This window comes from Aethina tumida, chromosome 2, assembly GCF_024364675.1.
Source record: "Aethina tumida isolate Nest 87 chromosome 2, icAetTumi1.1, whole genome shotgun sequence".
Lineage (NCBI taxonomy): Eukaryota > Metazoa > Arthropoda > Insecta > Coleoptera > Nitidulidae > Aethina > Aethina tumida.
In genome coordinates this window covers 23,328,547-23,353,687 of record NC_065436.1, presented here as the reverse complement: position 1 = coordinate 23,353,687, position 25,141 = coordinate 23,328,547, and the positions used below count along the sequence as shown (strand labels likewise).

At 32.0% G+C, this 25,141-nt stretch overlaps 3 protein-coding genes across 3 annotated transcripts; all 3 read left to right on the top strand.

Moving 5' to 3' along the window:
* The first annotated feature begins 422 nt into the window (after positions 1-422).
* LOC109596763 (2-oxoglutarate and iron-dependent oxygenase domain-containing protein 3-like) lies at positions 423-2,147 on the top strand. Its single transcript, XM_020012342.2, has 4 exons — positions 423-607; positions 664-956; positions 1,475-1,773; positions 1,828-2,147. Exons 1-4 carry the CDS (start codon positions 537-539, stop codon positions 2,098-2,100), a joined length of 936 nt encoding a protein of 311 aa, XP_019867901.2. The 5' UTR covers positions 423-536; the 3' UTR covers positions 2,101-2,147.
* A 5,998-nt stretch (positions 2,148-8,145) lies between these two features.
* Positions 8,146-18,912, top strand: LOC109596773 (fatty acid synthase). Its single transcript, XM_020012353.2, has 8 exons — positions 8,146-8,270; positions 11,098-13,563; positions 13,619-13,877; positions 13,940-15,576; positions 15,634-15,928; positions 15,989-18,130; positions 18,189-18,428; positions 18,510-18,912. Exons 2-8 carry the CDS (start codon positions 11,120-11,122, stop codon positions 18,624-18,626), a joined length of 7,134 nt encoding a protein of 2,377 aa, XP_019867912.2. The 5' UTR covers positions 8,146-8,270; positions 11,098-11,119; the 3' UTR covers positions 18,627-18,912.
* Positions 18,913-20,190: 1,278 nt separating this feature from the next.
* LOC109596755 (equilibrative nucleoside transporter 4) lies at positions 20,191-23,383 on the top strand. The gene is made up of 8 exons (XM_020012334.2): positions 20,191-20,460; positions 20,960-21,114; positions 21,203-21,331; positions 21,397-21,471; positions 22,086-22,312; positions 22,367-22,553; positions 22,604-23,032; positions 23,089-23,383. Exons 1-8 carry the CDS (start codon positions 20,279-20,281, stop codon positions 23,325-23,327), a joined length of 1,623 nt encoding a protein of 540 aa, XP_019867893.1. The 5' UTR covers positions 20,191-20,278; the 3' UTR covers positions 23,328-23,383.
* The last annotated feature ends 1,758 nt before the right edge of the window (positions 23,384-25,141 follow it).

Below are 25,141 nucleotides of genomic sequence, written 5' to 3'. Positions count from 1 at the left end.
AACTTATAGAATGTCAATATATTAAAAATGATTAAAACATAAAAAGCATTAAATTTATGAATGAATTGTAGTTTTAAAATTGAATTTAGTTTCAAACGATCCTTGGATATCCCACTGATACAATTTAAGTAAAAATTATTTTGATTTAGATACAAAATGAATATTTGTAAAAGAATATATTATTGTATGTGTAATTATTTTAAGTAAAAAATATATTGATTGATTGCAATTAATAATAAGAGGTACGCTGGCCATCATTGTTTATATATAATTTTTATAAATAATTAAAAAAAACACATTTTAATTATATTAATAGATAGATGTAAACCAGAGAGAAGAGACCTGTAAACTAATATTTCGCTGGGCCAATTTCTGATATTTTTTGAACACGTAGGCAACAGTGCAAATATCAATAAAGAGCCCCCTTTAAAATGTCACTCTGATATTCTCTGCTTATTAATTTCTATTTCCTGTTTTATGAAATAATCAGCGTATAAAAATTTACATTGTTTCTATATGTTAATAACAAATAAAAAATGTCGAATTCGGAGGTGGTTAAACGTAACGTAAAATCCCAAAAAAAGTCCACAGATGAATCTCCAGCTCCGTAATTTAATTTTAAATTTATATTGGTACATAGATTTAATATAAACATCGTTTTAGGAAATACGGCCCTTTACCCAAAGTAAACGGACATAGAATTTGGAGTAGGAGTGTTTTAATATTAGGTATTCTTTTGTATGTTTGGTATACTTCGAAAGATACCAATTATAAAATACTAGCCAAACAAGCTGAGGTTTATGAACAGAGACATCAAACTGTGGACTGTGATACTAGCTATCTTAATGAGATTAAAAACTTTAAGGGATGTTATCCTAAGAAATGTGGTAGATATGTATCTGACAATATTGTCAGGCCAAACGAAGCAGAAACCCTGCTACATTTAGCACAAAAAGGTAAATATTATTACATATAGGTTATATTAATATTATTTGAATATATTATTAAAATGTTCTTATTAAATAATTGACAGTGGAATTTTTTAAATATTTTTAATTTAATGTAAAGGTTGAAGCTTTTGTGACCATTGTTTTAATTTAATGTTATTCAAAATATATAACAAAAAATACTGTTTAATGGACACTACTTGGATTCCATAAACAATAAACACAACCATGGATACATCTTTTGTTTCTCTTACTATTTGTGTTTGTTCTCAGACTATGCAACAAATATTTCTCAAATAAAATGATGTATGTATAACTGGGTGTACTGTGTGTATAACTATAGGTTGTGATTTGAATTGTTACTAATATTAATATTAATTATTATTTCTATAAAACGTAATTGCTGTTTAGAGTTTTAATGGTTGGATAAAAGTATTACATATACTACTTAATAGTTCTGTATTTGTAATAATAATATTTAAGTATTTGGTTTAACATGTTCATTTTTCATAATTTTATATTTTTAGTTATGATTCTTGGTGGATCAAATGGTGGAGCAACAATTTTAGACTTACATTCCGGTGCATTGTCGCACGGCGACAAATTTATAAACGTATATTCCTTCGAAAAATCCAAGCAAATTCTTACTTCCGAAGATTTAGCAGTATATAAAACGGTGAGAAGTAACATTCAAAATGCAGTCGCAAATTACTTTGGCCTACAACCAGATAGTTTGTATCTGACACACCCAACTTTTTTCTCACGGTTAAATAACAAGGATGCGAAAACAGTTCATGACGAATACTGGCATGAACATGTTGATAAGGTTGGTAATATAAAAATGTACTTGATAAATATACCTATAATAAATTGTTTTCAGGAAACATATGAATCTTTTCATTACACTACGTTGGTGTATTTAAATGACTACAACGTCGATTTCAAAGGTGGTAGATTTATTTTTGTTGATCCTGACAAGAAACAGAACGTCACTGTTGAACCAAGGAGAGGAAGAGTGTCTATGTTTACATCTGGAGCTGAAAATCCACACTTCGTTGAAAGAGTCACCGTCGGTACTAGGTTTGCCATAACTGTTTCATTTACTTGTGATAAATCCAAGGCAATAAATGATCCAGTCTTACAAAATAAGTAGTTAATTTATTTGATGTATGTGCATTGAAAATAAAAGAGTGTCTGTTATTTAATAGTTTTAATTATGTTTGCACCATGCAGTTTATTTAAGTATTTAATTTATAATAAGAAAAATACTCGGAATATTTCTCTTGAAGTACAGATTACTAGTCAGTATTGTTTATTTATTTAAACATCCATTCATCTTCACTATATAAGACAGAATAACGCATTTTTAACTGATTATTTTCGCTATCTTCCGTACAAATTACAACGATGTAATCTTTCAATTTCATATGTTGTATTTAGTATATCAAAAAATGAGAAGTAACATTCAAAAATTGTGAATTTTGGCTTACAATGAGACACAATATATTTTGACACACTCAACTTTTTCCCACGATTAAATGACAAGGATGCGAAAACAGTTCATGATGAATACTGGTCTGAACATGTTGGTAAGATTGATGATATAAAACAGTACTTGATAAATATACTAACAATTGTTTTCAAGAAACATGAGTACTACCATTACGTGTTATTGCATTTAAATGATTACAACATCGAATTCAAAGGTGGTAGATTTATTTTTTGTTTTGACAAGAAACAGAACGTCATCATTGAACCAAGTAGAAGAAGTGTGTCTACGTTTACGTCTAGAGCAGAAAATCTTCACTTCATTGAAAGGATCACCGTCGGTACTAGGTTTGTCATAACTGTTCCATTTACTGTGACAAATACAACTCAATAAATGATCCAGTATTAAAAAATAAATGGTTAATTTATTTGATATATGTAATATGTATGGAAAATTAATTAATTAATATTTAAGAGTTTTAATTATGTTTGCAGTATAATCAAGCATCTAATTTTATAATAAGAAAAATACTTGAAATATTTCTCTTGAAGAACAGATTAGTGTTATTTATATTGGTTATTTATTTAATCATCAATTCATAAATGTCAAAGTAAAGTATTCTTGTCTGATTATTTTCGGTACGATGTAATTTTTACTAACAATTTATATTTGACGCTGTAATCATTTTCTCACGGTTAAATAATAAGGAAGCGAAAACAGTTCATGAGGAATATTGACTTGAAGATGTTGATAAAGTTGATAATATAAAAAAATACCAAACAGAAATAGAATGTCACAGTTGAAAAAAGAAAAGAAAGAGTATGTGTGTTAACATCGGCAGCAGAAAAGTCGCACTTCGTTGAAAGAGCCATTGTCGGGACCAACTTTACCACAAGTGTTTAATTTACAAAATAAATAGTCAATATTTTTGATGTATCTAATGAGTTTGAAAATAAAATGGAATTACTTAATAGTCAATCAAGTAATCAGGTGGCTGAATTTAAAATTATATTATTATAAAATATTTGAAATATTTCTTTTAGAAAATAGTTCAGTGTGTTATTATTAGTAGTATTTATTTACCCACCTGTTAATACTCAGAAATTAAATGAGTAAAGTATTCAACAGATTATTTTCGAAAATATTCCTTTAATTTGTAATATTTTATAAATCATCATATCAGTTCAAATTACAACAATGTAAACTTTGTGAGCAATTTCATGTTTTGTTTATTAAAAGAAATTAATTGCTTGAGATGAACTTTAATTTTAACAATCATCGAAAAATAATGAAATTGAGAAATTGAAAGTCATCAGGCGATAAATAAAAATCAACAAACGACCATGAGATTTTCATGCTGAACAAAAATTACTTAAAAAAAATTAAAAGTCATAACACAACACATATTCCCAGAATAAATTATAAATTACAAGAAACAAATTTACAATCTGTAAATACATCTGAACGGATTGACCGGTCATATGGGAACATGTGAGTCAAAGTCATTCGGAATAAGAAAATGATAAAGGGAATTCTCAGTTTGTACTTTGCACAATAACAAAAACATAATATACCAAAAATGTTTACGAACGATAACGTATAATTAATTTAACTAATCAACTTTGTTTGGTCGAAGGATCTAAAATTATCGACAAGAGACGAATGGAGATTAATCGGGATAATACAAATAAACCTACACTGGGCATTCAATTTTGTTATTAGATAAGTCATTTTTATTGGCATCTAACGTAATTTTTCATTGACACAAATAACCAATCTAATTTTCAGTAGAAAATATTAATTTTTCGAACAATTTTACAAAATTTAAATTTAAAAATATATCTTATTGAAATTAATAATATATATTTTATGTCACTCTTTTATATGGTGCTGCGATAAATGCGTCTTATCTTATATATAACATTGGGGATAAACGTGATTAATACATGATTTAAATTTAAATGGGTTCTGAAATTAAAGAAATAACTAACTAAAATAATATATCATATTCAGACATTAAACAACTTAATCACAAATTTTGAAATATTAAACAAATCAGTGATAAAATTTTACCTGCATAAAAAATGGCGGAGGCGCAATTAAACAACCGAATCAGATTATAAAAATTAAAAAAATCATATTCAACCACAAATCTGAACTTAATTTATTAAAAAAAACAATTGTTTTATAAGAAATATAATATTTAAAAAAGTCTTAATTAAGAAATTAAAAATTATTTTATTTACCAAGTAGATTTGAATAATAGATGGGTCGTCCTCAAATATTATTAGATTACTAGTTCAAGATATGTACGACCTTTATAAGTTATTGAAAATTTGGTTCAAATTATTTATTTTGGTAATTATCAATTAATTAAAAGATTTACTGTTATTCTGGTGGTATAGGTTATTTATTACGTGAATTTCATGATGCAAATGCATCTCTGAGGTCACTCGCATAAGATATATGCACATATATTTTATGTTTTTAATATTTAAATTAGTTAGATCAAAGTTCTATTTGTTATTTTTCGTATTATTTCAAAAAACTATTTTGTACTGACGTCTAACGCAAGATTAACATTACGTTTACGTGAATATTAATCAAATTAAGGCCTTTTTTCAATTTTATAAGCAATCATATAGTAAAATAGTTTAAAGTTGCATGTTCATTTCTTTCCCTTGAATTTTCTCTGATAATCATGCGCTTTTATCAATTTTCGGCATTTGATTTTGTAAATAGTCCTGTTAACCTTCACTTATTCGTCTTGAGATTGACGTGATAGAAATAAATTTATAAAATTGTTAGAATCACGTACGCTTGATGCTTACCAGTTTATAAACAAATAAAATTACATAAAAATATAAATTTGCGTATTTCAATAAAAGGTTTAAAACTTTTTAATGCTTAAATTTTCAATAACAAATTATATAATTTAACTGTAAATTGGCATATTGTTACATGATTGTGGTATTAGTTACTCAACACCACTTTGTATTTGTTTGTATTAAAAATCAAAAAACTTAAATGTCATTTAATTATTCCTTAATTATTTTTATCGGAAACCTTGAAATTACGAAAATTATAATTATTATAATATATTAATTTAATTATATCGTACGCACACACATAGAAATCAAATGCGCAGAAAGGAAAAATAAGCATCGGTGAATTTTAAATACAAAGATATTTTATTTCATTTGTTATCAATACTTACAATTCATAGACGACAAATAATTTACATAATTTGTTACAGCTGTATAAGCTAATCAGTAAAATTGATACTGATACATTTACGGAATATATTTACAACAAATATTTGAATTACTTAATTAATTAATTTAGACATCTTAAACGTAATTATAATTGTTGAAAGAACTAATTTATTTGTTTTTACATAATTTAGATGCGCCAATCAATGTTTATGAATGTTAATAATGATTTTAATCGTACACAATCGTATTTTAAAATTTAATGGTGGGGTCAGTATCTTTGATGTCGACTTTTGCTCACTTACATTTTATGAGTTTTTATCAAAACAAACAGTGGTTACAAATTGTTAATTATCACAGAATAATTTCTCACAAATGAGCAAAATAAGTCATTGTTAAATTGGTGTTTGTATGCAATATGAAAATCGTAAAAATCTTAATTAATACTAAACTGCTAATTATACAAAAAAATTATTACTTTATAATTTGAAATAATTTATTTAAAAAATGCATTTATCATTTTTTAAAAATGATAAATTATTAAACGCAACCTTGGTTTCAAACATTCATATTAAAATATACAATTGTTAAACATGTATTCTACTAATGTTGTTAAGGGAAATTAGACAATAATTGTAATTAATTATTAATGTTAAGCGTTTTAATGTGTCAGATGAATTTCTGTTTTTAACACTGAAATTCAAAAACCACAACATTTAACTTTTAATGGATTTTTATACTGTAAGTGCTGGCAATACCACAACCAGACAACGGGAGATGTATTCATCAAGTTAACTGTGAAAAATCTAGTGCCATACAGTGACTGTGTAGTTATTTTTCTACATTAGGTGAAGAAATGAAATTTTCACATTCATTTTCAATCATAACTACGTATTTTATATAATTCAAAATACTGTCAGGCATAGTCAAGTTAATTTTCAACTTTTCTTTCATTAAATACTGAAGACAACATTGCCAATAAGTACAGTGAATGATTTGAATAATCTACAGTCGAAACATCATAATGGATTTTATTTTAGTGATTTTTTTACATTGCCATAATTGACATTTCAGTAAGGGGTGAAATATTGAATATATAATATTTAAATAAGTTTCACGTAGTGTATTCTAATTCAAGTAAATGTTTATCATATAAAAATGTTACACTTTTTCGAAATTAAATTTTTCGATAAATAATAATTTTTCTCTTACATTTGTAAATTTTTGAGTTGTGATTTTTAAATGTTAAATGTTTCTTGTATGTATATGAAAATATAACGTATAATTAATATGTTTAATAAATATTTACTAAAAGTCAATGGTGGTAGTTTTTTTTTTTTCTAAAAATACTTTTTAGTGATTAAGATTCTTTTTATAAAGTTATAATTTTGAAATTTTAAAACATTCAATCGCAATCTTAAATATAATCAAAAAATAATTTAAAAAAACACTCTGTATTTCATTCCCTTTTACTAAAATTTACTTTCGAAAATATTTTATTTATTCTTTGGTAAAAAATTATAAATAATTTTAAACTAATTGTTGTCATTAAAAAGGCTGACCATTAAACAAATTTTAAAATGTCTACGCTTGTAGGTTGTAATAATATTAAACGCATTAAAAACTTATAGAAAATCTGGGTATGATCCAAAAACAAAAAACCTTTAAATTATCAGATATTTTTGTCAAATAAAAAAATAAACGAATAATGAATCAATGGTTTGTTCAGTTCCATCGACTAAATTTTCTTTGTTATTTTATAATTATTAGTAAATTCATATATTAGTTAAATTTACATTTATTCTAGACAATGTGATTTTAATAGTGATAATTTAGATTACTATTTGGATAATATGATCAAATTGGTTACTTAAAATCCAAGTGAAGTGGCAAGTGAGCCAGGATTTTTCCTCACACAAACTATTTTTTTGAATAATAAGTACTTACAATTATCATGTTTTGCAGTGGCTATAATTATAACTGTATAACAATAATTTACGCAATAAATAAAAACAAAACAAGACTATTCGTGTCAATTTTATTAATTTAGTTATTTGAATACAAATATTGGAATCTATTTCCTGAAACACCACATTTTTTTATTTCTCTAATAAAAAAGTGGTTTGTTCTTATTTTTTATTCAGGACACCCAATTTGCATTTGTGAATAATATAAATTGGGGAATTTTTTGTGCGTGGCTCGCATCGTATTTAGGGGGGAAAAGCACCGGCGGCACGTCAAGGTAGGTCGCGTTGGACAATTGCACGCGGCCCAAGGTCACGGCGTTCCGTTCGATCCGTTCCGCTGAAGACGACGGCGACGCCTGAAGAAGTCCCGAGGAGACTCCGCATCTATCGACCAGCCGCGACGATTTGTGCCGCACACAGCGGACACGAGTTTAGCACGCCGGTGTTTCATTGGCCAGGTCCCGTGGTCTGACATAGGGCCACATCCCGCAACAGATAAATGGCAAGCGCAAATCCATGCTTGCCAGTCCGCGGTTAACAGCCGTTTTGGAGTTATTTATTTGTTGTTAACAATTTGGTGTTGTGTTAACATTACTTATTATTTTTTGTGTGGTACACCGCATATTACATTAGGAATATTTTTACCATCGAAATTGTAAGTGAATCGATTTTTCTTTGCGCACTTTTCCCGGAAATCCAAGTTTCATTATTTTCTTTCATAAATATATCAACAAAAAATTCATTCAATTTATTAATTCACATTAATTCAAAATAAAAAAAAAACAATTAGTGATAAATAATAGTGTTAAGTGACAAATCACTTTGTTAATTACAATTCATAAGATGTAACGTGCTGCTTTCTTTTTAATCAATTATTTTTAATAACTCATTTCAAATTGTGTCTTGATGATTTCCAACGGTTCCGATTGGCCGCTGTATCAGGTGACCGACTGTTTGTTTTGATCACGTGACTCATGTACTTGACATTCATTGCTTCTATGGGTAACACGTCATATTGATCGGCATCCTATTGATTTTTCGATTGTTGTTTACGTAACAATAACAAAAACATATTCACGTTGTTAAAATTTTTAGAGTGAAAACTGTTTCTCCGGTGCGAAATAGTTCAATTCCAGTTATCTTAATCATCTTTGTTTATTGTACCGTTTTTAATGTGAAACACTATCTATTCGGTGGATATTTGTTTATTTATAATTCTCGGAAAACTGGTGTGTGTAATTTTGTAATGTTTGGATTCGCAAATTTTCATCGCATGATTTTCCAGTGTGACAACTTTTGTGGTATATCCACCTAACGTTTTACGTATTTAAAATTAAAATTTATTTATGGAAGGTTCCCAATATTGCAAAAAAAAAAAACGAAGGTTAACATGAATTACAGATTTAGTGGAAAGTTAGTAAAATCATTTTAAATATACATAGTTGTATATATTGATCAACTTTTTTGAATTGATTAAAATTTTTATTTAATTAGATATAGTTCAATATAATTAATTGTTTGCTTCTGTATTCGAGTTTTAATTTTTAAGTACCATAAAAACGAATATTTTTAAAGAAAAATGTTAATATGTAATATTTAAATTTAAAAATAATATACAAGATTAATTTTAGTCAACAATAAAAAGTAATTATTTTTATTTTTACAGTTTAATTAACAATGATTGGATTTTAGTAGAAAAAGAATAAATAATAATAAAAATAAAGAAATAAAATTTAATATCAAATGATTTTAAGAGAATTTTGTGTTCTACTTCCTAGTTTTTTATAATTTTCAAAGAATTAACAAATTATCTGACTGATTATATTATTCTAAGAAAAATTTGAATTTCAATAATTTCCTTCCTAATTTTATTATAATTTTTAAGAAATTAAATAAAATAAAAATAATGAAATACAATATAATATTAAAATGATTTTAAGAAAATTTTGTACTCTCAATAATTGTACTTTGTAATTTTCTAATCATTTTTGAAGAATGCACAAATTATCTGTGAGAAAAATTTTTACAGCGTAGAAAGAATATAATATATTAATTAAATAAAATATATTAAGATGATTTTAAGAAGATTTTGACAATTAAAAATAAAATCATAAATTATCTCTGTGAAAATTTTTACAATTTAAGAACTTAACAATTATTTAATTTTAGAAAAAAGAAAATCAACAACCATTAAATAATTTTAGGAAAATTTTCAATTTCAATAATTTTACTTCCTAGTTTTCTCATGACTTAAAAAATTCATAAATTATCTGTGTGAAAATTAAATTATTAAAAAAAAACTATAAATTTTACAAATATATTATTTGTTATTGATAAAAAGTTTCCCAGTTTTCTTATAACATTTAATGAATTTACAAATTATTTATGTGGTTTTAAAAGCAAATAATAGTTTACATCATTGTTAAACAATTTACTAACAATTTATAAAATTTCTAAACATTAATTCAGTAAACTATTTGCTCATTTTATTCAAAAATCAGTATATGTAATTTTTATTAGGCCCTTTCAAAAATTTACCAAACTAAATGCATTAAAAATATAAATCTCCAACGAAAAATTTAATTATAATGATATGTAAAATGTAAAATGTAAAATAATCAAGAATACAATTTTAAGCTGAAAATTTTCTATTATCGTATAGTATCAGGAAAATTAGATCCAATTCAAAATGTATCTATAATTAGAAAGAGAAAAATTTTTAAGTGCGATCGTATTTTTTTAATCTTAAGGATTAGAATTATCATTGGAAAATTTATTCCATTTTTTAATCAATTTAATTTGATGTCTGCTTCATATCTAATCATATACTTACTTCATGACATTTCATTGCGTAAAGTGGAAAAATATTAAAAAACTTAATTATTGTAGGCGTATAAGTGGACCTAAGTAGTAAACTGTAGAGACCCATATTTGTTAAACAAATAATTAACTATTTAATTTAATTTTATTTGATGATAATATTTGCTATCCATATGTAATATTTATTATCTGTTTGTGACCTAACAAACCGGCAATGGTAAACAGAGTAACCCTATCGACATTATATAACATAAAATGACCTCTGAAAGTTGCATGATATAGTGACCGCTAATGTCATTGCTCACGAAATAATCTTTATCAAATTTCATATTTACGTTACAAGTAGGTAATTGTTCTTAACATTTATTTATAATTTGCCGTAATTATAAATAAGTTTGCTTCTAATTATATGGAATTTCAAATACACTTAAACAAGTGTCAAAGTGTGTTGAGTATATGGGCTTAAAAATAATCTAATTACATTAAAAATAATTCGCACTTAGCCTCCGGCGATGTCCATTGTTGTTCCATTATAGTATTGTTAAATTTTATTCATGGTAATAACTTTTTTAACTCACGTTCACATGCTCTTGATGCGTGATCCCGAATATCCGACGTTAAATACCACCTTCCTCAAATAATTAGACCGAAATTGATTTCAGATCCATCTAACACAACAACAAAATGCCTGCTAGGGTACCTGACACTCAAGGTGGTCACATCAACCAATTCACCGACGATGTGGTGATCACCGGTATTTCCGGTCGTCTGCCCGAAAGTAACAACATCGAAGAGTTCAAGCAACAACTTTTCGATGGTGTCGATTTGGTCACGGACGATGAAAGGAGATGGCCATCCGGACTCTACGGTTTGCCGACTCGTACCGGAAAGATCAAGGACATCGCCCATTTCGACGCCACCTTCTTCGGCGTTCACGCCAAACAGGCGCACGTTATGGACCCGCAACTGAGAATGTTACTTGAATTGACTCACGAGGCTATCGTAGACGCAGGTGTCAATCCGAACGAAATTAAGGGATCAAGGACTGGTGTTTTCATTGGAGTATCTGACAGTGAATCTTCGGAGTTTTGGACCCAAGACCCCGAACAAGTAAATGGATACGGTCTGACTGGATGTTGCAGGGCCATGTTCCCCAACAGAATTTCATACACATTTGACTTTAACGGACCCAGTTATGCCATCGATACAGCTTGCTCTAGCAGTTTGTTCGCATTCCAACAGGCAGTTACCGCAATAAAAACCGGACAATGTGACGCCGCAATTGTAGGAGGTGTAAATCTCTTGTTGAAACCCACATCCTCCCTTCAGTTCCATCGCTTGAGTATGTTAAGTCCTCAAGGTATGTGCAAGGCCTTCGATGCATCCGGAAACGGTTACGTCAGATCTGAAGCTGCCGTTGTTGTATATTTGCAAAAAGCCTCTGCAGCAAGACGTGTTTATGCCACTGTTTTGGGAGCAAAAACCAACACTGACGGAAACAAGGAACAGGGTATCACTTTCCCCGCTGGTGGTATGCAAAATAAACTGATCAGGGAAGTCTATGCCGAAAGCGGTGTTGACCCTAAAGATGTGGCTTACGTTGAAGCTCACGGTACTGGTACCAAAGTAGGCGATCCTCAAGAAGTAAACTCCATCGCCGACTTCTTCTGCAAGAACCGCAAGGACCCATTGCTGATTGGTTCCGTTAAAAGTAACATGGGCCATTCAGAACCCGCTTCAGGCTTGTGCTCTCTCGCTAAAATTGTAATCGCCATGGAAGCCGGCAAGATTCCCGGAAATTTGCACTTCAAATCTCCCAACAAGGATATTCCTGCTCTCAACGACGGACGTCTTAAGGTGGTAGCAAAGAATGAAGAATGGAACGGAGGAATTGTGGGTGTTAACTCCTTCGGATTCGGAGGTGCCAATGCTCACATTATATTAAAATCAAACCCCAAACCCAAGACATCCTGGACCGCAGAAACATTGCCCAGAATTGTCGGTGTATCTGGTCGTACAACTGAGGCCGTAAACAATTTCTTGAACAAAGTTGAGGAGAACAAAAATGATGAAGAATTTTTGGCTTTGGTAGATGCTGTTCACAGCAAAAACATCAACGGACACTTTTACCGTGGACATGTTGTCTTAAAGGACCAACCAGTAAGAGAAGTAAGTGAAACTGCCGCCGAAAGACCAATCTGGTATGTATTCTCTGGAATGGGATCTCAATGGCCTGGAATGGCCAAGGACCTCATGAAAGTCGAGCAATTCAGAAACTCTATCAGGAAAAGCTCTGAAGCCCTTAAACCACATGGCATTAATTTAGAGGAAATTATTGTAAATGGAACAGAAGCTACATTTGAAAATGTCCTTAACTCATTCATCTCTATTGCCGCAGTACAAGTCGCCCTTACAGACGTTTTGAAGTCTGTAGGTATTGAACCTAATGGTATTGTAGGTCACTCCGTCGGAGAAATTGGATGTGCCTACGCTGATGGTACCTTGACTGCCGAACAAGCCGTTCTGGCCGCTTATTCTAGAGGTAGGGCTATTTTGGAAAGTAACCTTGCACCAGGTGCTATGGCTGCCATTGGTTTATCTTGGGAAGAAGCTAAAAAGCGTTGCCCACCTGAAATCTTCCCCGCTTGCCATAACAGCGAGGACAGTGTGACCATTTCTGGACCACCAGCTGCCATTGAAAAGTTTGTAGCAGAACTCACGGCAGAAAATATCTTCGCTAAAGCAGTCAAGAGCTCTGGAACTGCCTTCCACAGCAAATACATCGCTGATGCTGGACCAAAACTTAGAAAAGCATTGGATCAAATCATCCCCAACCCTAAACCTCGTTCTCCTAGGTGGATCTCATCGTCTATTCCCGAATCCGCTTGGGGAACACCACTTGCACAACAAAGCTCCGCAGCTTATCACGTAAACAACTTGTTATCCCCCGTTTTGTTCCACGAAGCCCTTCAACACGTACCTGAGAATGCTATTGCTATTGAAATCGCACCTACTGGACTTCTTCAAGCTATTTTGAAGAGGGCTTTGGGACCAAAAGCCACAAATATCAGCTTGGTAAAGAGAGGATACGAAGACAACGTTCAATTTTTGTTGTCTGCACTTGGAAAGTAAGTTTACAAATTACAATAGTTAAAAATATTTGCTAAATAAATATTTTTACAGATTGTACAATGCTGGTGGTCAACCCCAATTTAGCAACTTGTACCATCCCGTCAATTTCCCTGTAGGAAAAGGAACACCTATGTTGGCATCCATGATTGAATGGGATCACTCCACTGAATGGTCTGTTGCGAACTTTGCAGGAAAAGGTTCCCGATCTGGAGAATTGGTTATTGATGTGGACCTCAGCAAAGAATCTGACTCATATTTGGCAGGACACGCAATTGATGGACGTGTCTTGTTCCCAGCTACAGGATATTTGGTAAGCAATACTTTCAAAACATTGTTGGAAAATTGTGACTAATTTATCTTATTATACTTTAGACCTTGGTCTGGAAAACTTTTGCCAAATTGCGCAATGAAGATTTTGAACAGTTGCCAGTTATTTTGGAAAATGTGCAATTCCATCGTGCTACTATTATGCCGAAGGAAGGATCAGTGAAATTCTTAATCAACATCTTTGAAGGCACTGGCGAATTCGAACTCTGCGAAGGTGGATCAGTAGCAGTATCTGGTAAAATATCAGTGCCAGAAGATGTTTCCAAAGAAGTATTGAATCTCCCTAAACCTGTTCCCAAGAATGAACCTGATGTGTTGCCCTTAAACAAGGCTGACATTTACAAAGAACTGCGTCTTCGTGGATACGATTATGAACAAATCTTCCGAGGAATCATTGAAGCAGACAACAGGGGATTGGCTGGTAAACTTCAATGGGACAACAACTGGATCAGTTTCATTGACACAATGCTCCAATTCTCCATTCTTGGACAAAATACACGTGAACTCTACCTCCCAACTAGACTACAAAGGGCAGTCATTAATCCAAAAGAACATTTGGAATTTATTAAGAAGAATGGCGAAGGAGAAGGTGTACCAGTCTACATGTACCGTGACATTGGAGTTATTAAATCAGCTGGTATTGAACTCAGGGGCATGAAAGCTAGCTTGGCACCTCGTCGTCAACAAACTCAATCAGATCCCAAATTGGAAACATACAAATTTACACCCTTCAACAATACTCAAGCCCTCAATGACGACAGCGATAAAGGCAAAATTCTGGCTTTGACCGTGCTTTCACAGCTCGTCTTGGAAAATAGTTCTGGAGCATTGAAACTGAAAGTTGTTGAAGCAGTTAGTGACAAACCTATTGAGGCGGCTTTAGTGACTACAGTCACTGACATTTTGGAAAAAGAACCAATGTTGTCTGTTGAAGCCATTGCTGTTACCCCATCACCAGTTGATACTGCTACATTAGAACCATACGGCGTTAAAAATGTTATTAGAGATGTTACAAGCAATGCCGTCGATCAAAACGCTCATTTAGTGATATTATCAGATGTGATAACTTACAAGAAACAAAATGTTCTGCAGAACGCTGTAGCTGCTTTGAAAGCCGGAGGATTTATTCTTTTGGAAGAACCGAAAGGAGCAGTTGATGAAAGCCTTTTGAAACAAAATGGTTTGGTTACCATCAGTACCCAAGTCACAGCCACTAAATCGTTTGTCTTGGCAAGAAAACCAATTGAAGTGCCTTCTGATGCTATTGTCATTCAAGTTTCTGAAAATACCTTCTCTTGGGTTGAACCGTTGAAAGACGCTCTCAAGAAAAGTGAAACCGATGGAACCAAGATTTACTTATACGTACATGGAGAACAACTTACTGGTTTGGTAGGAATGGTTAACTGCTTGAAACAAGAACCAGGTGGTGGCAACCTCAGATCAGTTTTCATCCAAGACAGCAGCGCCCCTGCTTTCTCCATCAGTGCCTATGCAGATGTATTGAGGAAAGATTTGGTCCACAATGTTTTGAAGAACAAGGTATGGGGTACCTACCGTCATACTCTTTTGGACTATGCATCGGACAGTAGTAAATTGCAAGTGGAACATGCATACATTAACACCCTTACCAGAGGTGACTTGGCTAGTCTTCGTTGGATTGAAGGACCTTTGAGATACTTCAAGTAAGTTTTTTTTAAAATTTTCATAAAGCAGGACTAATTAAAATTTATTTATATCAGGGGAGCGGAAAATACCGAACTTTGCCACGTATACTACGCACCACTCAACTTCCGTGATATTATGTTGGCTACAGGAAAACTCCCACCAGATGCATTGCCTGGAGATCTTGCTGGACAAGATTGTATTCTTGGGCTCGAATTTTCTGGTAGGGACACTAAGGGTAGGCGTGTAATGGGTATGGTCGCAGCCAGAAGTTTAGCTACTACAGTCTTGGCTGACCCTGGTTTCCTCTGGGAAGTTCCTGAAAAATGGAGCTTGGAGGAGGCTGCAACAATTCCTGTCGTATACGGAACCGTAAGTTAATATAAAAATCTACTTTTGAAAAGTTTATAAATATTTTACTTTCTTTTATAGAGTTACTACGCTTTGATTGTAAGAGGAAGAATGAAGCCTGGTGAATCCGTTTTGATCCATGCTGGTACTGGTGGTGTAGGTCAAGCATCTATTGCCATTGCTTTGCACATGGGCTGCAAAGTTTTCACCACTGTAGGAAGTCAAGCAAAGAGAGATTTCCTCAAGAAGACTTTCCCACAACTTACTGATGACAATATTGGCAACTCTCGTGATACAAGCTTCGAACAATTGGTTTTATCTCAGACCAACGGTCGTGGTGTTGATTTAGTACTCAACTCTCTGGCCGCTCACCAATTGCAGGCTTCAGTCCGTTGTCTGGCCATTGGTGGACGTTTCTTGGAAATCGGAAAGGTCGATCTTTCAAACAATTCCGCTCTTGGAATGAGTGTCTTCTTGAAGAACACTACATTCCATGGAATTTTATTAGATGCCTTGTTTGACTCGGACTGTCCCGAAAAGAGGGAAGTTATGAAATTGGTTACCGAAGGTATTGCCAGCGGAGCAGTTCGCCCACTCCCGAAAACTGTATACAATGAAAACCAAGTTGAACAAGCATTCAGATACATGGCGTCAGGCAAACACATTGGTAAAGTTCTCTTGAAAATTAGAGACGAAGAAAGTCGCAAATCTCAACCAACTAAGTTTAAGTCAGTGTCTGCTATTCCGAAAACATATATGGATCCAGAGAAAACTTACATCCTTGTAGGAGGTTTGGGAGGATTCGGTTTGGAACTGGCCAATTGGTTGATCCTTAGAGGGGCAACCAAAATTGTACTTACTTCAAGAAGCGGCATTAAAACTGGTTACCAATCACTTTGCATTAGAAGATGGAGGGAAAGTGGTGTCAAGGTTTTGGTATCCACCGCTGATTCCACCACTGACAAAGGTGCTAAGAGGCTGTTGGAAGAAGCTAGTCAGTTGGGTCCAGTTGGAGGTATCTTCAACTTGGCTGTCGTTCTACGTGACGCGATGATGGAAAATCAATCCGAAGCTGACTTCAAAACCGTCTGCAAACCAAAGGTCGATGGAAGCAAACAATTAGATGCTGCATCCAGAGCTCTAGCCCCACACTTGGATTACTTCGTCAATTTCTCATCTGTATCGTGCGGTCGTGGTAATGCTGGTCAAGCCAATTATGGTTTGGCTAACTCTGCCATGGAAAGAATTGCCGAAGCTCGTCAAGATGCTGGTCTGCCTGGTGTTGCTATTCAATGGGGAGCTATTGGAGATGTCGGTCTTATCTTGGAAACCATGGGTGGCAATGACACTGAAGTAGGAGGAACTTTGCCTCAAAGAATGGCTTCTTGCTTGTCAACAATCGATGTTTTCCTGCAACAACCAAATGCCGTTGTTGCCAGTATGGTACTTGCTGAAAAGAGGAAAGGAGGTAGCGGTGGAAACCAAGTCAGTCTTACCGATGCTGTTGCAAACATTCTTGGTATTAAGGATTCGTCTACCGTTTCCGGAAACGCCACATTGGCTGATTTGGGTATGGATTCTCTTATGGGAGCTGAAATTAAACAGACTTTGGAACGTAACTACGACTTGGTACTTAGTGCACAGGAGATTAGAGGACTTACCTTCGGTAAATTGATTGAACTGAACAGCGGTGGAGCTGCACCTGCTGAAGCAGCCCCAGCTAAAGACAATCAAGTACAATTTGACCAATCTGCTGAACTTATGCCCAGCAACGTTTTGGTTAAAATGGAGAGCAAGCAAAGTGACAGCAAGAAGAACCCTGTATTTATTTTGCATCCTATTGAAGGTGTTGTAAATGCACTTAAACAACTGGCGAAGAACATTGATGCGCCTGTGTACGGCTTACAATGCGTTAAAAATGCTCCTCTCAATTCAATTGCTGAATTGGCACAATACTACATTAGTCAAATTAAAACCGTTCAACCTAAGGGACCCTACAATTTAATCGGTTACTCATTTGGTGCCTGTGTGGCATTTGAAATGGGTGTATATTTGGAAGCTAACAAGGAACAAGTGAAATTATTACTGATTGACGGATCTCCAGCCTACGTGGCTACCCATACTGGAAAGGCTAGGCAAAAGATTCAAGGCAACAGCGATGCTGAACAAAGTGAAGCGTTGGTGTACTTCATCCTTCAATTCAAGGAAATCGACCAACAGAAGGTAAATGCAATTTTTTTTTTCCAAATATGTTTTATTTATGTTATTATTTATTTTACAGACCGCAGCTGAACTAATGGCACTTAAGACTTGGGATGAAAGGTTGAAGGCCGCTACCCAAATCCTTTCTGGAGCTACTCCATACCCTGCTGAACAACTGTCTGCAGCCGCCTCTAGTTTCTACTACAAACTGGTAGCAGCCGATAAATACAAACCAACCGGCATGTTCAATGGTCCTGTTACATTGATCAAAGCTAGTGATAACTATGTACAATTGGGAGAAGATTATGGACTTTCTAATGTAAGTTATCGCACAATAATTGTTGTTCTTCCATTTTTCGAATAGATTATTGAACAGGACTTAATTGTTATATTGTTACAGGTCTGCAAACAAAAGGTGGCCATAGAAACATTGAACGGAAACCATCGCAGCATCCTACTTAGTGGTGTTGTGGAGAAAATCGCCGATGTCCTCTCGAACACCATGCTGAAAGCATGAAACCAGTGAATTGTCCTTAATTGATCATCATTCCTTTTTATGTGTAAATATAAATAATTGTTGTTAGTGAGAATAAGTAATTTATTTTTTTAACTTAAATTAAGTTATTTAGAAATAATTCAATATTATATTTGGATAATAAAAACCAAAGACTTTCAACGTTACATTTTGAACTGTATGCACTAATGATGGGGCAGAGTTTGTTGCTTAACTTTTGCTTCATCGTTACTGTTGATTTATGACAATGTAAAAAACTTTAAAATTAAAATAAATTTTACATAATATACATATTGTTTGAATTCCGAACCACTCCCAAAGCAAAATATAAAAGAATAGTGAGTTCATCAACTCTTCCGTTATTATGGGGAACATTAATTGAAGCATAATACAAAAAATTTATACATACAATATAACCAAATTGTGAAATGCCTTATAATTTTAACAATTATATTTGACATTAACTTACTGACATTTGTCATGTTAACGGAAAGTGGTTTAAAGAAATGCCTGAAGAAAATCCAAACACAGAATAATATTAATAAAAGAGACTTTAACTTAGTGTACTTAAGTGTTTTGGGTACTTTGCCGTCAAATGAAGAAATAGCTAGACTTTTTAAGCAGTCAGAGATAATTGGGAAAAACGCATTGGAAAATTTTTTTAAGGAAAAAATTGCGTATTCTTTGGATATTGAAGTATATGCGTTAGAAATATTTCATGCACTAGACCATCATGGTAAGCATAAAAGCTTTTTTCCATAATGACAATAATTTTAATTTATATTAATTATATATATATATATATATATATATATATATATATATATATTACTTTTCAAAAAATTAAGTTTTACAACTGTTTTGCTGTTATAGGTAAATGTTACATTACTCCTGAGGATATTTTACATGCATGTAGATCTGTGAGTTTTACAGTGCCCAAAGAAAAAATGTTGGACTTCTTTTCTACCTGTACTGATAATAGTAATATGTTAGATTTTACGAAATTTAAAAAAATATTTAATAAAATTGTATTGAACTAAATGTATTTTACTTTCTTGTAGATAAATTGTTAGAGAAGAGTCTTTGTAAATTTTTAATATTATTATAATTCCGCATAAACAATAAAGATAACATCTTTTATGAATAATTTGGAATATTTGTAGTATTCTACAACAGAATAATTAATTGATTAGTGGCAATCATCATTTCATTTAATATGTTGTCAGTTGTTACTTTATTCATTCTTCTTCATTTCTGAACGTATTCAATTTGCTTCCAAATTTTTACCACCAATTCAAGAAACTCATAGTATCTATAATTTAATGTTTAAACTATTATCTCAATAATTAATAATTCTCAAAGTAAAAAGTCAAACAAAAATATTGTTTTATATGTATAAAATATGAAATTTTTAAAATGGCAAACAGTTCCAGCGGACAATGCTGTTTTTCGACCACCTCAACTTAAAGTTTGTTAATACCTACGCAAGCAGGCGCTTGGGGGCAATCAATAAAGCTCCACCATGCGCAGTCTACTTTAAACAATATAAGCCAACCAGTGACAATATATTGAAGAGACAAAATTGAAACTGCACTAGACATTTTCAGTAACATTATTATAATGATGTGGCAGAGGAATAACTGAAACCGCACGACATGGAGGAGGTAACCAGCGAACCACAGTATTGTGAATGTCGGTCACAAGGTTACGCGAAGCTCACGAAGCCTCGCAGGTCGCAGGACTATGACAACAGGGCATCGTTTCCCACCGATCCCTATAATATTGTTTATCTTTCGTTAGTTATGGGAGGACTTGCCTTCCTTTTGCCCTACAACAGGTAACGTGCCAATATAAATGTGTTTTAAAATTAATTTGTTTAAATGAAGTATCTCGTTTCACTGGTTTTATTATATTTTTAAATGAAAGGTCACTTTATTTCGTTGCTAATAATGATCTGTTGACCACCAGTCAGTTACTCTTATTTTGAAAAAAATATATATTTTTACAAATAAATTGTCAATAGTTTTTGTAATTAAAGTTTTCAATAAATTTAAAGAAACTATGAATACCTGCTTATAATATATTCAATATAAATTGTAATTAGATTCAAAGTTGAACGATCATGATGATTTGATTTTTGTGTCTTCGATACCAAAGGGATAAAAAAGGATATGCTGACAAATCAGTTCATGTCCTGGGAAAAAAGTACCAAAAATTATACACAAGTAAACATCCAATAATTCTTAATAAATAAAATAAAGTTGTATACAAATCAAAAATTATAAATTTTAAAATATTTTAATGTTAATTATATGAGTACCCTTATCTTTTTACAGTTTTATAATGGCAATGGATTACTTTAAGATTCGATATCCAGGCACCCCCTTTGTATTTGATTTGTCCTTGGTGTATATCTGTGTGGCATTCTTGACAGTATTAGGAAATAATCTATTATTGGAGACAATATCCTTAAATTCAAGAATCAATTTTGGTGAGTTTATGTGTGTCAATTAGAACAATTCTCTTCCTCTTTTAAATTTAAATTAACGAATTTCTAATTATTTATATTTTCTTTGTAGGTTACCTAATGTCCTTTTTGACTATTAGTTTCGTTGTAATATGCGAAATTTGGTGGGAAGCCTTTGGAACGACCACTTCTTACAATGTAAACTTATTAGCTGTAGCTGTAGTATCTATAGGTTGTACCGGTACGTATAATTTAACTCTATATATTTATTTAATTCTTACTAAAATATTCATTTATAATTTGCAGTGCAGCAATCTAGTTACTATGGATTTGCTAGTATGTTACCGCCAAAATATACTCAAGCAGTAATGGTTGGTGAAAGTAAGTTAAAACAATTCAATCATACAAATTTTCTTGTTAAATTTTTTTAAAAAAAAGCACGTTAAAGAAATAAGGAATTTAAACGGCTTTTAATTTGGATGAAATGTGCAGAACAGTCTTAATAACAATAGTATCGAAGTCATGGAAGATTATTCTTTTTTGAAACATATATTTATTACAAACAAAAAAAGCTTCTAACAAAAACAAACTTATAAAGGATGTCTTCCCTTGTCAGATGCTGCCCTTCTTCCATTTATAAGTCGACACGACTTCTTCTCAAGGCTATTTACAATAGTACCACACCAGTACCGTTGGCATGATGCTCGTGGAAAATTATGCTTTTCCTGTGTTAGAACTTCTTCAGATGCTCTAAAAGAAGATATAGATCTTCCTCTTCCGTGTAAATAATATTGTTTTCCAACAGGTGTCACACAATCATTCTTCCAAAGACAAGATGGTGATATAGATAAGCTTCACTAAAAAAAAAAGAAGAGTCCTATTGACAGGAATAAACTTTATTTATTAAAACTATTCTGCTCATTTTGGTATTGTAACATTTTTTTTAACACTTGAATCTCTTTTCAAATATAATGGTCCTAAATTGATATTTTAAGGTGCATCTGGCTTGTTCACATCTACAATACGTGGACTGACAAGATTTACAATAAACGAACTTCGCGGAAGCACAGTGTATTTCTTTTCCGTGTCAGCATCAGCTGTAGCAACATGCTGCGCAATGTATCATCTTTCCAGAAAGTCTGCGTTCGTACAATTTTACATACGTTTGTGTGAGAGAGACAGGACACGTATAACATTGGAACCTATCGAAGACGTCGGTTTGGTAAGATCAGATGTTGCACAATAAATCCGTGATGTTTTTGTTTTGATTCTCTAGATTGAAACGAACGACTCCCAATATGGTATTTTAAAAATTCAAACCAGTCCACCTCCAACAGAGAGTTTAAGTTTTGCAAATCCAGTGTATGAGCCGTCTGTCTCTATGCCAACGTACAAAGTTGATGTAGTAATCAGAGGACGACCAAGCATTAGCAGTACCAGTTTAGGGATTGCATCCATTAAAAGTAAGTGCACAGCTCAAATAACTAACATGTTTGTTTAAATTGTGTTTTAGGAGGTTTACAAGCACGATGGGACGTTACCAAAATCATTTATCCTTACATGATTTCAATTTGTCTGGTATACTTCACCACCCTTTCCATTTATCCTGGCATCGTGTCCGAAGTAACCAGTTGCCATTTAGGCTCGTGGATGCCGATCTATATGATGGAGTTGTTTAATGGGGCAGATTTAATCGGAAAAATATTGGCAAAATCCAATCGATTTTGGACCGTGAACCGTCTGTACGGCTGGTCTATAGGAAGACTGCTGATGATTCCATTGATGATTATGTGCGTCTTCCCAAAAGAAAATCCAATATTCGAGGCCGAAATTACTGCGTTCATTCTTTCCATTATCCTGGGTCTCAGCAACGGAGTTTTGGGTAGCGTTCCTATGATTCAAGCGCCAACCAAAGTCGAGGATAGATTTAGAGAATTAACAGGTATTATTATTTGCACGTTACAAAATCACAACTTCAAATTTTATTATTTTCTTTAGGTAATATGATGACATTACTCTACATGTTTGGACTAGCAGCTGGATCTTTTGTGGCATACTTCCTACAAAATCTCCTCAAAACAACAGAAAGTAAAGCTTCGCCATGTGTCAACTTCAATCAGTACGAGGAAACTGTAAACGCAACAACTCCTTTTACAACCATTTCATCATCTGCCATAACTACATTATCCTCCACATTGTCAACAATTGTAAATAATTTCACTGAATCATCTGGTTAAGTTACTGAAAGTGTATCTAAACTTAATGTTATACAATATACAAATATGTATAAAGTACATTTGTCATTTTATTCCAGTTCCTGCCACTTAAACCTTTCCAATAAATTAAATTTAAGGACTGCCAAATAAAACCATTTCTTCTCCTAATCAATATTAAATTATTTTTTATTGTTACATACTAGAAATATTTATATTTTATTAGACATTAATTAATTAATTATTTTCGTCATTAGTTATATAGTGTATAAAAAAAATCTTAATAATAATTAATTGAATATAAATAAAATAAATTATTTCGGTATATTGAAAATAAAACTATTTATTCCACTAAGAACTAAACTAGATGTACTTCGACTTCTTTGAAGTTAATACCGAATGTAACATGTTCCAAATTCACATTAACTATTTAAAAATATTTAGAAATATATTTAATAATATTTTTGGAAATAATGAAAGTATATAACAGATTTAAAATGTCTAATTAAATACTGTTCGTACAAAATATTCTTTTATTTTGTTTAGATTTGAACGAATCATGTTATGAGAATCTGTATCTTTTAATAAATGGAATTTCTGAAAAAAGCAATGGCGACAATTCACTTTACTTTAGTTGTAACATATTTTCAAAACTATATACAAAATTTCGACAATCCTCAAATAGCTATTATTTCCGCTCAGTTTGCTGCACTACTATTATATGTAAGTACTTTATGAATTTTATCAATTTTTCTATTACAATTTAAAAATTATAGGTTTTAGCTTCGGCTCTTACTATATATATACCCAGAAAGAAATTTATCTTTGTATATGATAAATATGCAAAATTTTTTCTTGGTTTTAGTCAAGTCAAGCAAAATACTGAGCATATAAAAATGTTAACAATATCATTTTGCTTTATAAATTTGTTTACATTTGTGGCATTAACATCTTTGTTCCTCGTTAATTATCTTCATTCTCTAATTAACGTCACTTTCGTATATAAACTCCCTACATATATTATTATATACCTAATTATACTCCCGATATTATTTCCATACTGCACTTTAGTAATGAACATATATATTTTTGCTTTAACAAATGTACTTGTAAAACTTGACCAATTGAATGAAAGTATTAAAGATATACCATATGCTGAAAATTCCGATGATCACCTTCAAATCAAAAGTTGTATAGATAATTATATTATTCTCAAGTGGAAACTTAAATGCTTCTTAGCTGTTTTTAGTGCAATGCGGCATATAGTGGATGCATCAAGGTGGGTCGTATTAATATTGGCTATAGTTGGTATTACGTTGCATGTTACATATCTTTTAGAAATTATTGTTGTAAGTTATTATATGGATATGGTATCAGTGACAGTAACTATTTTTATTTTAGACAAATAATTTTACATCTTCTATTTTCGTTGGCATATTATCATTTTGTCCATACGTCATGTTTTGTTTTTATGGACAAATGATAACTAACAAGGTACATTTTGTTTTAAAATAGTTTAAGAAATGATTTATTTGATTGTTAGTTTGAGGATATTTACGAAACTGTCGGCAAATGTGCGTGGCTCAACTGGAACCATACTAATAAAAACATGCATCTCCTGTTTCTCCATTTAACACAAAAAGATGTGAGTATCTCATTTTTTGGAATATTTGATGTGAATATGCCGCTGCCTCTGAAGGTATGTTTGGTGATTTTCGGTTATTTAAAATATAAATTTTTACACATGTTTTAGATATTAAAAATAGTTTGGACAGTCGCTTCTTGTTACATCAATATGAAATAATTATTCAACAGTTTTTATAACATTTTGTAACTTT

Coding starts and splice junctions, on each gene's coding strand:
- LOC109596763 (XM_020012342.2), top strand. CDS start 537: ATGTCGAATTCGGAGGTGGTTAAACGTAACGTAAAATCCCAAAAAAAG. Junction 608..663: donor ACAGATGAATCTCCAGCTCC/GTAATTTAATTT, acceptor ACATCGTTTTAG/GAAATACGGCCCTTTACCCA. Junction 957..1,474: donor GCTACATTTAGCACAAAAAG/GTAAATATTATT, acceptor TTATATTTTTAG/TTATGATTCTTGGTGGATCA.
- LOC109596773 (XM_020012353.2), top strand. CDS start 11,120: ATGCCTGCTAGGGTACCTGACACTCAAGGTGGTCACATCAACCAATTC. Junction 13,564..13,618: donor TTGTTGTCTGCACTTGGAAA/GTAAGTTTACAA, acceptor ATATTTTTACAG/ATTGTACAATGCTGGTGGTC. Junction 18,131..18,188: donor AGGAAATCGACCAACAGAAG/GTAAATGCAATT, acceptor TTTATTTTACAG/ACCGCAGCTGAACTAATGGC.
- LOC109596755 (XM_020012334.2), top strand. CDS start 20,279: ATGGAGGAGGTAACCAGCGAACCACAGTATTGTGAATGTCGGTCACAA. Junction 20,461..20,959: donor TTCCTTTTGCCCTACAACAG/GTAACGTGCCAA, acceptor ATCTTTTTACAG/TTTTATAATGGCAATGGATT. Junction 21,332..21,396: donor AGTATCTATAGGTTGTACCG/GTACGTATAATT, acceptor TATAATTTGCAG/TGCAGCAATCTAGTTACTAT.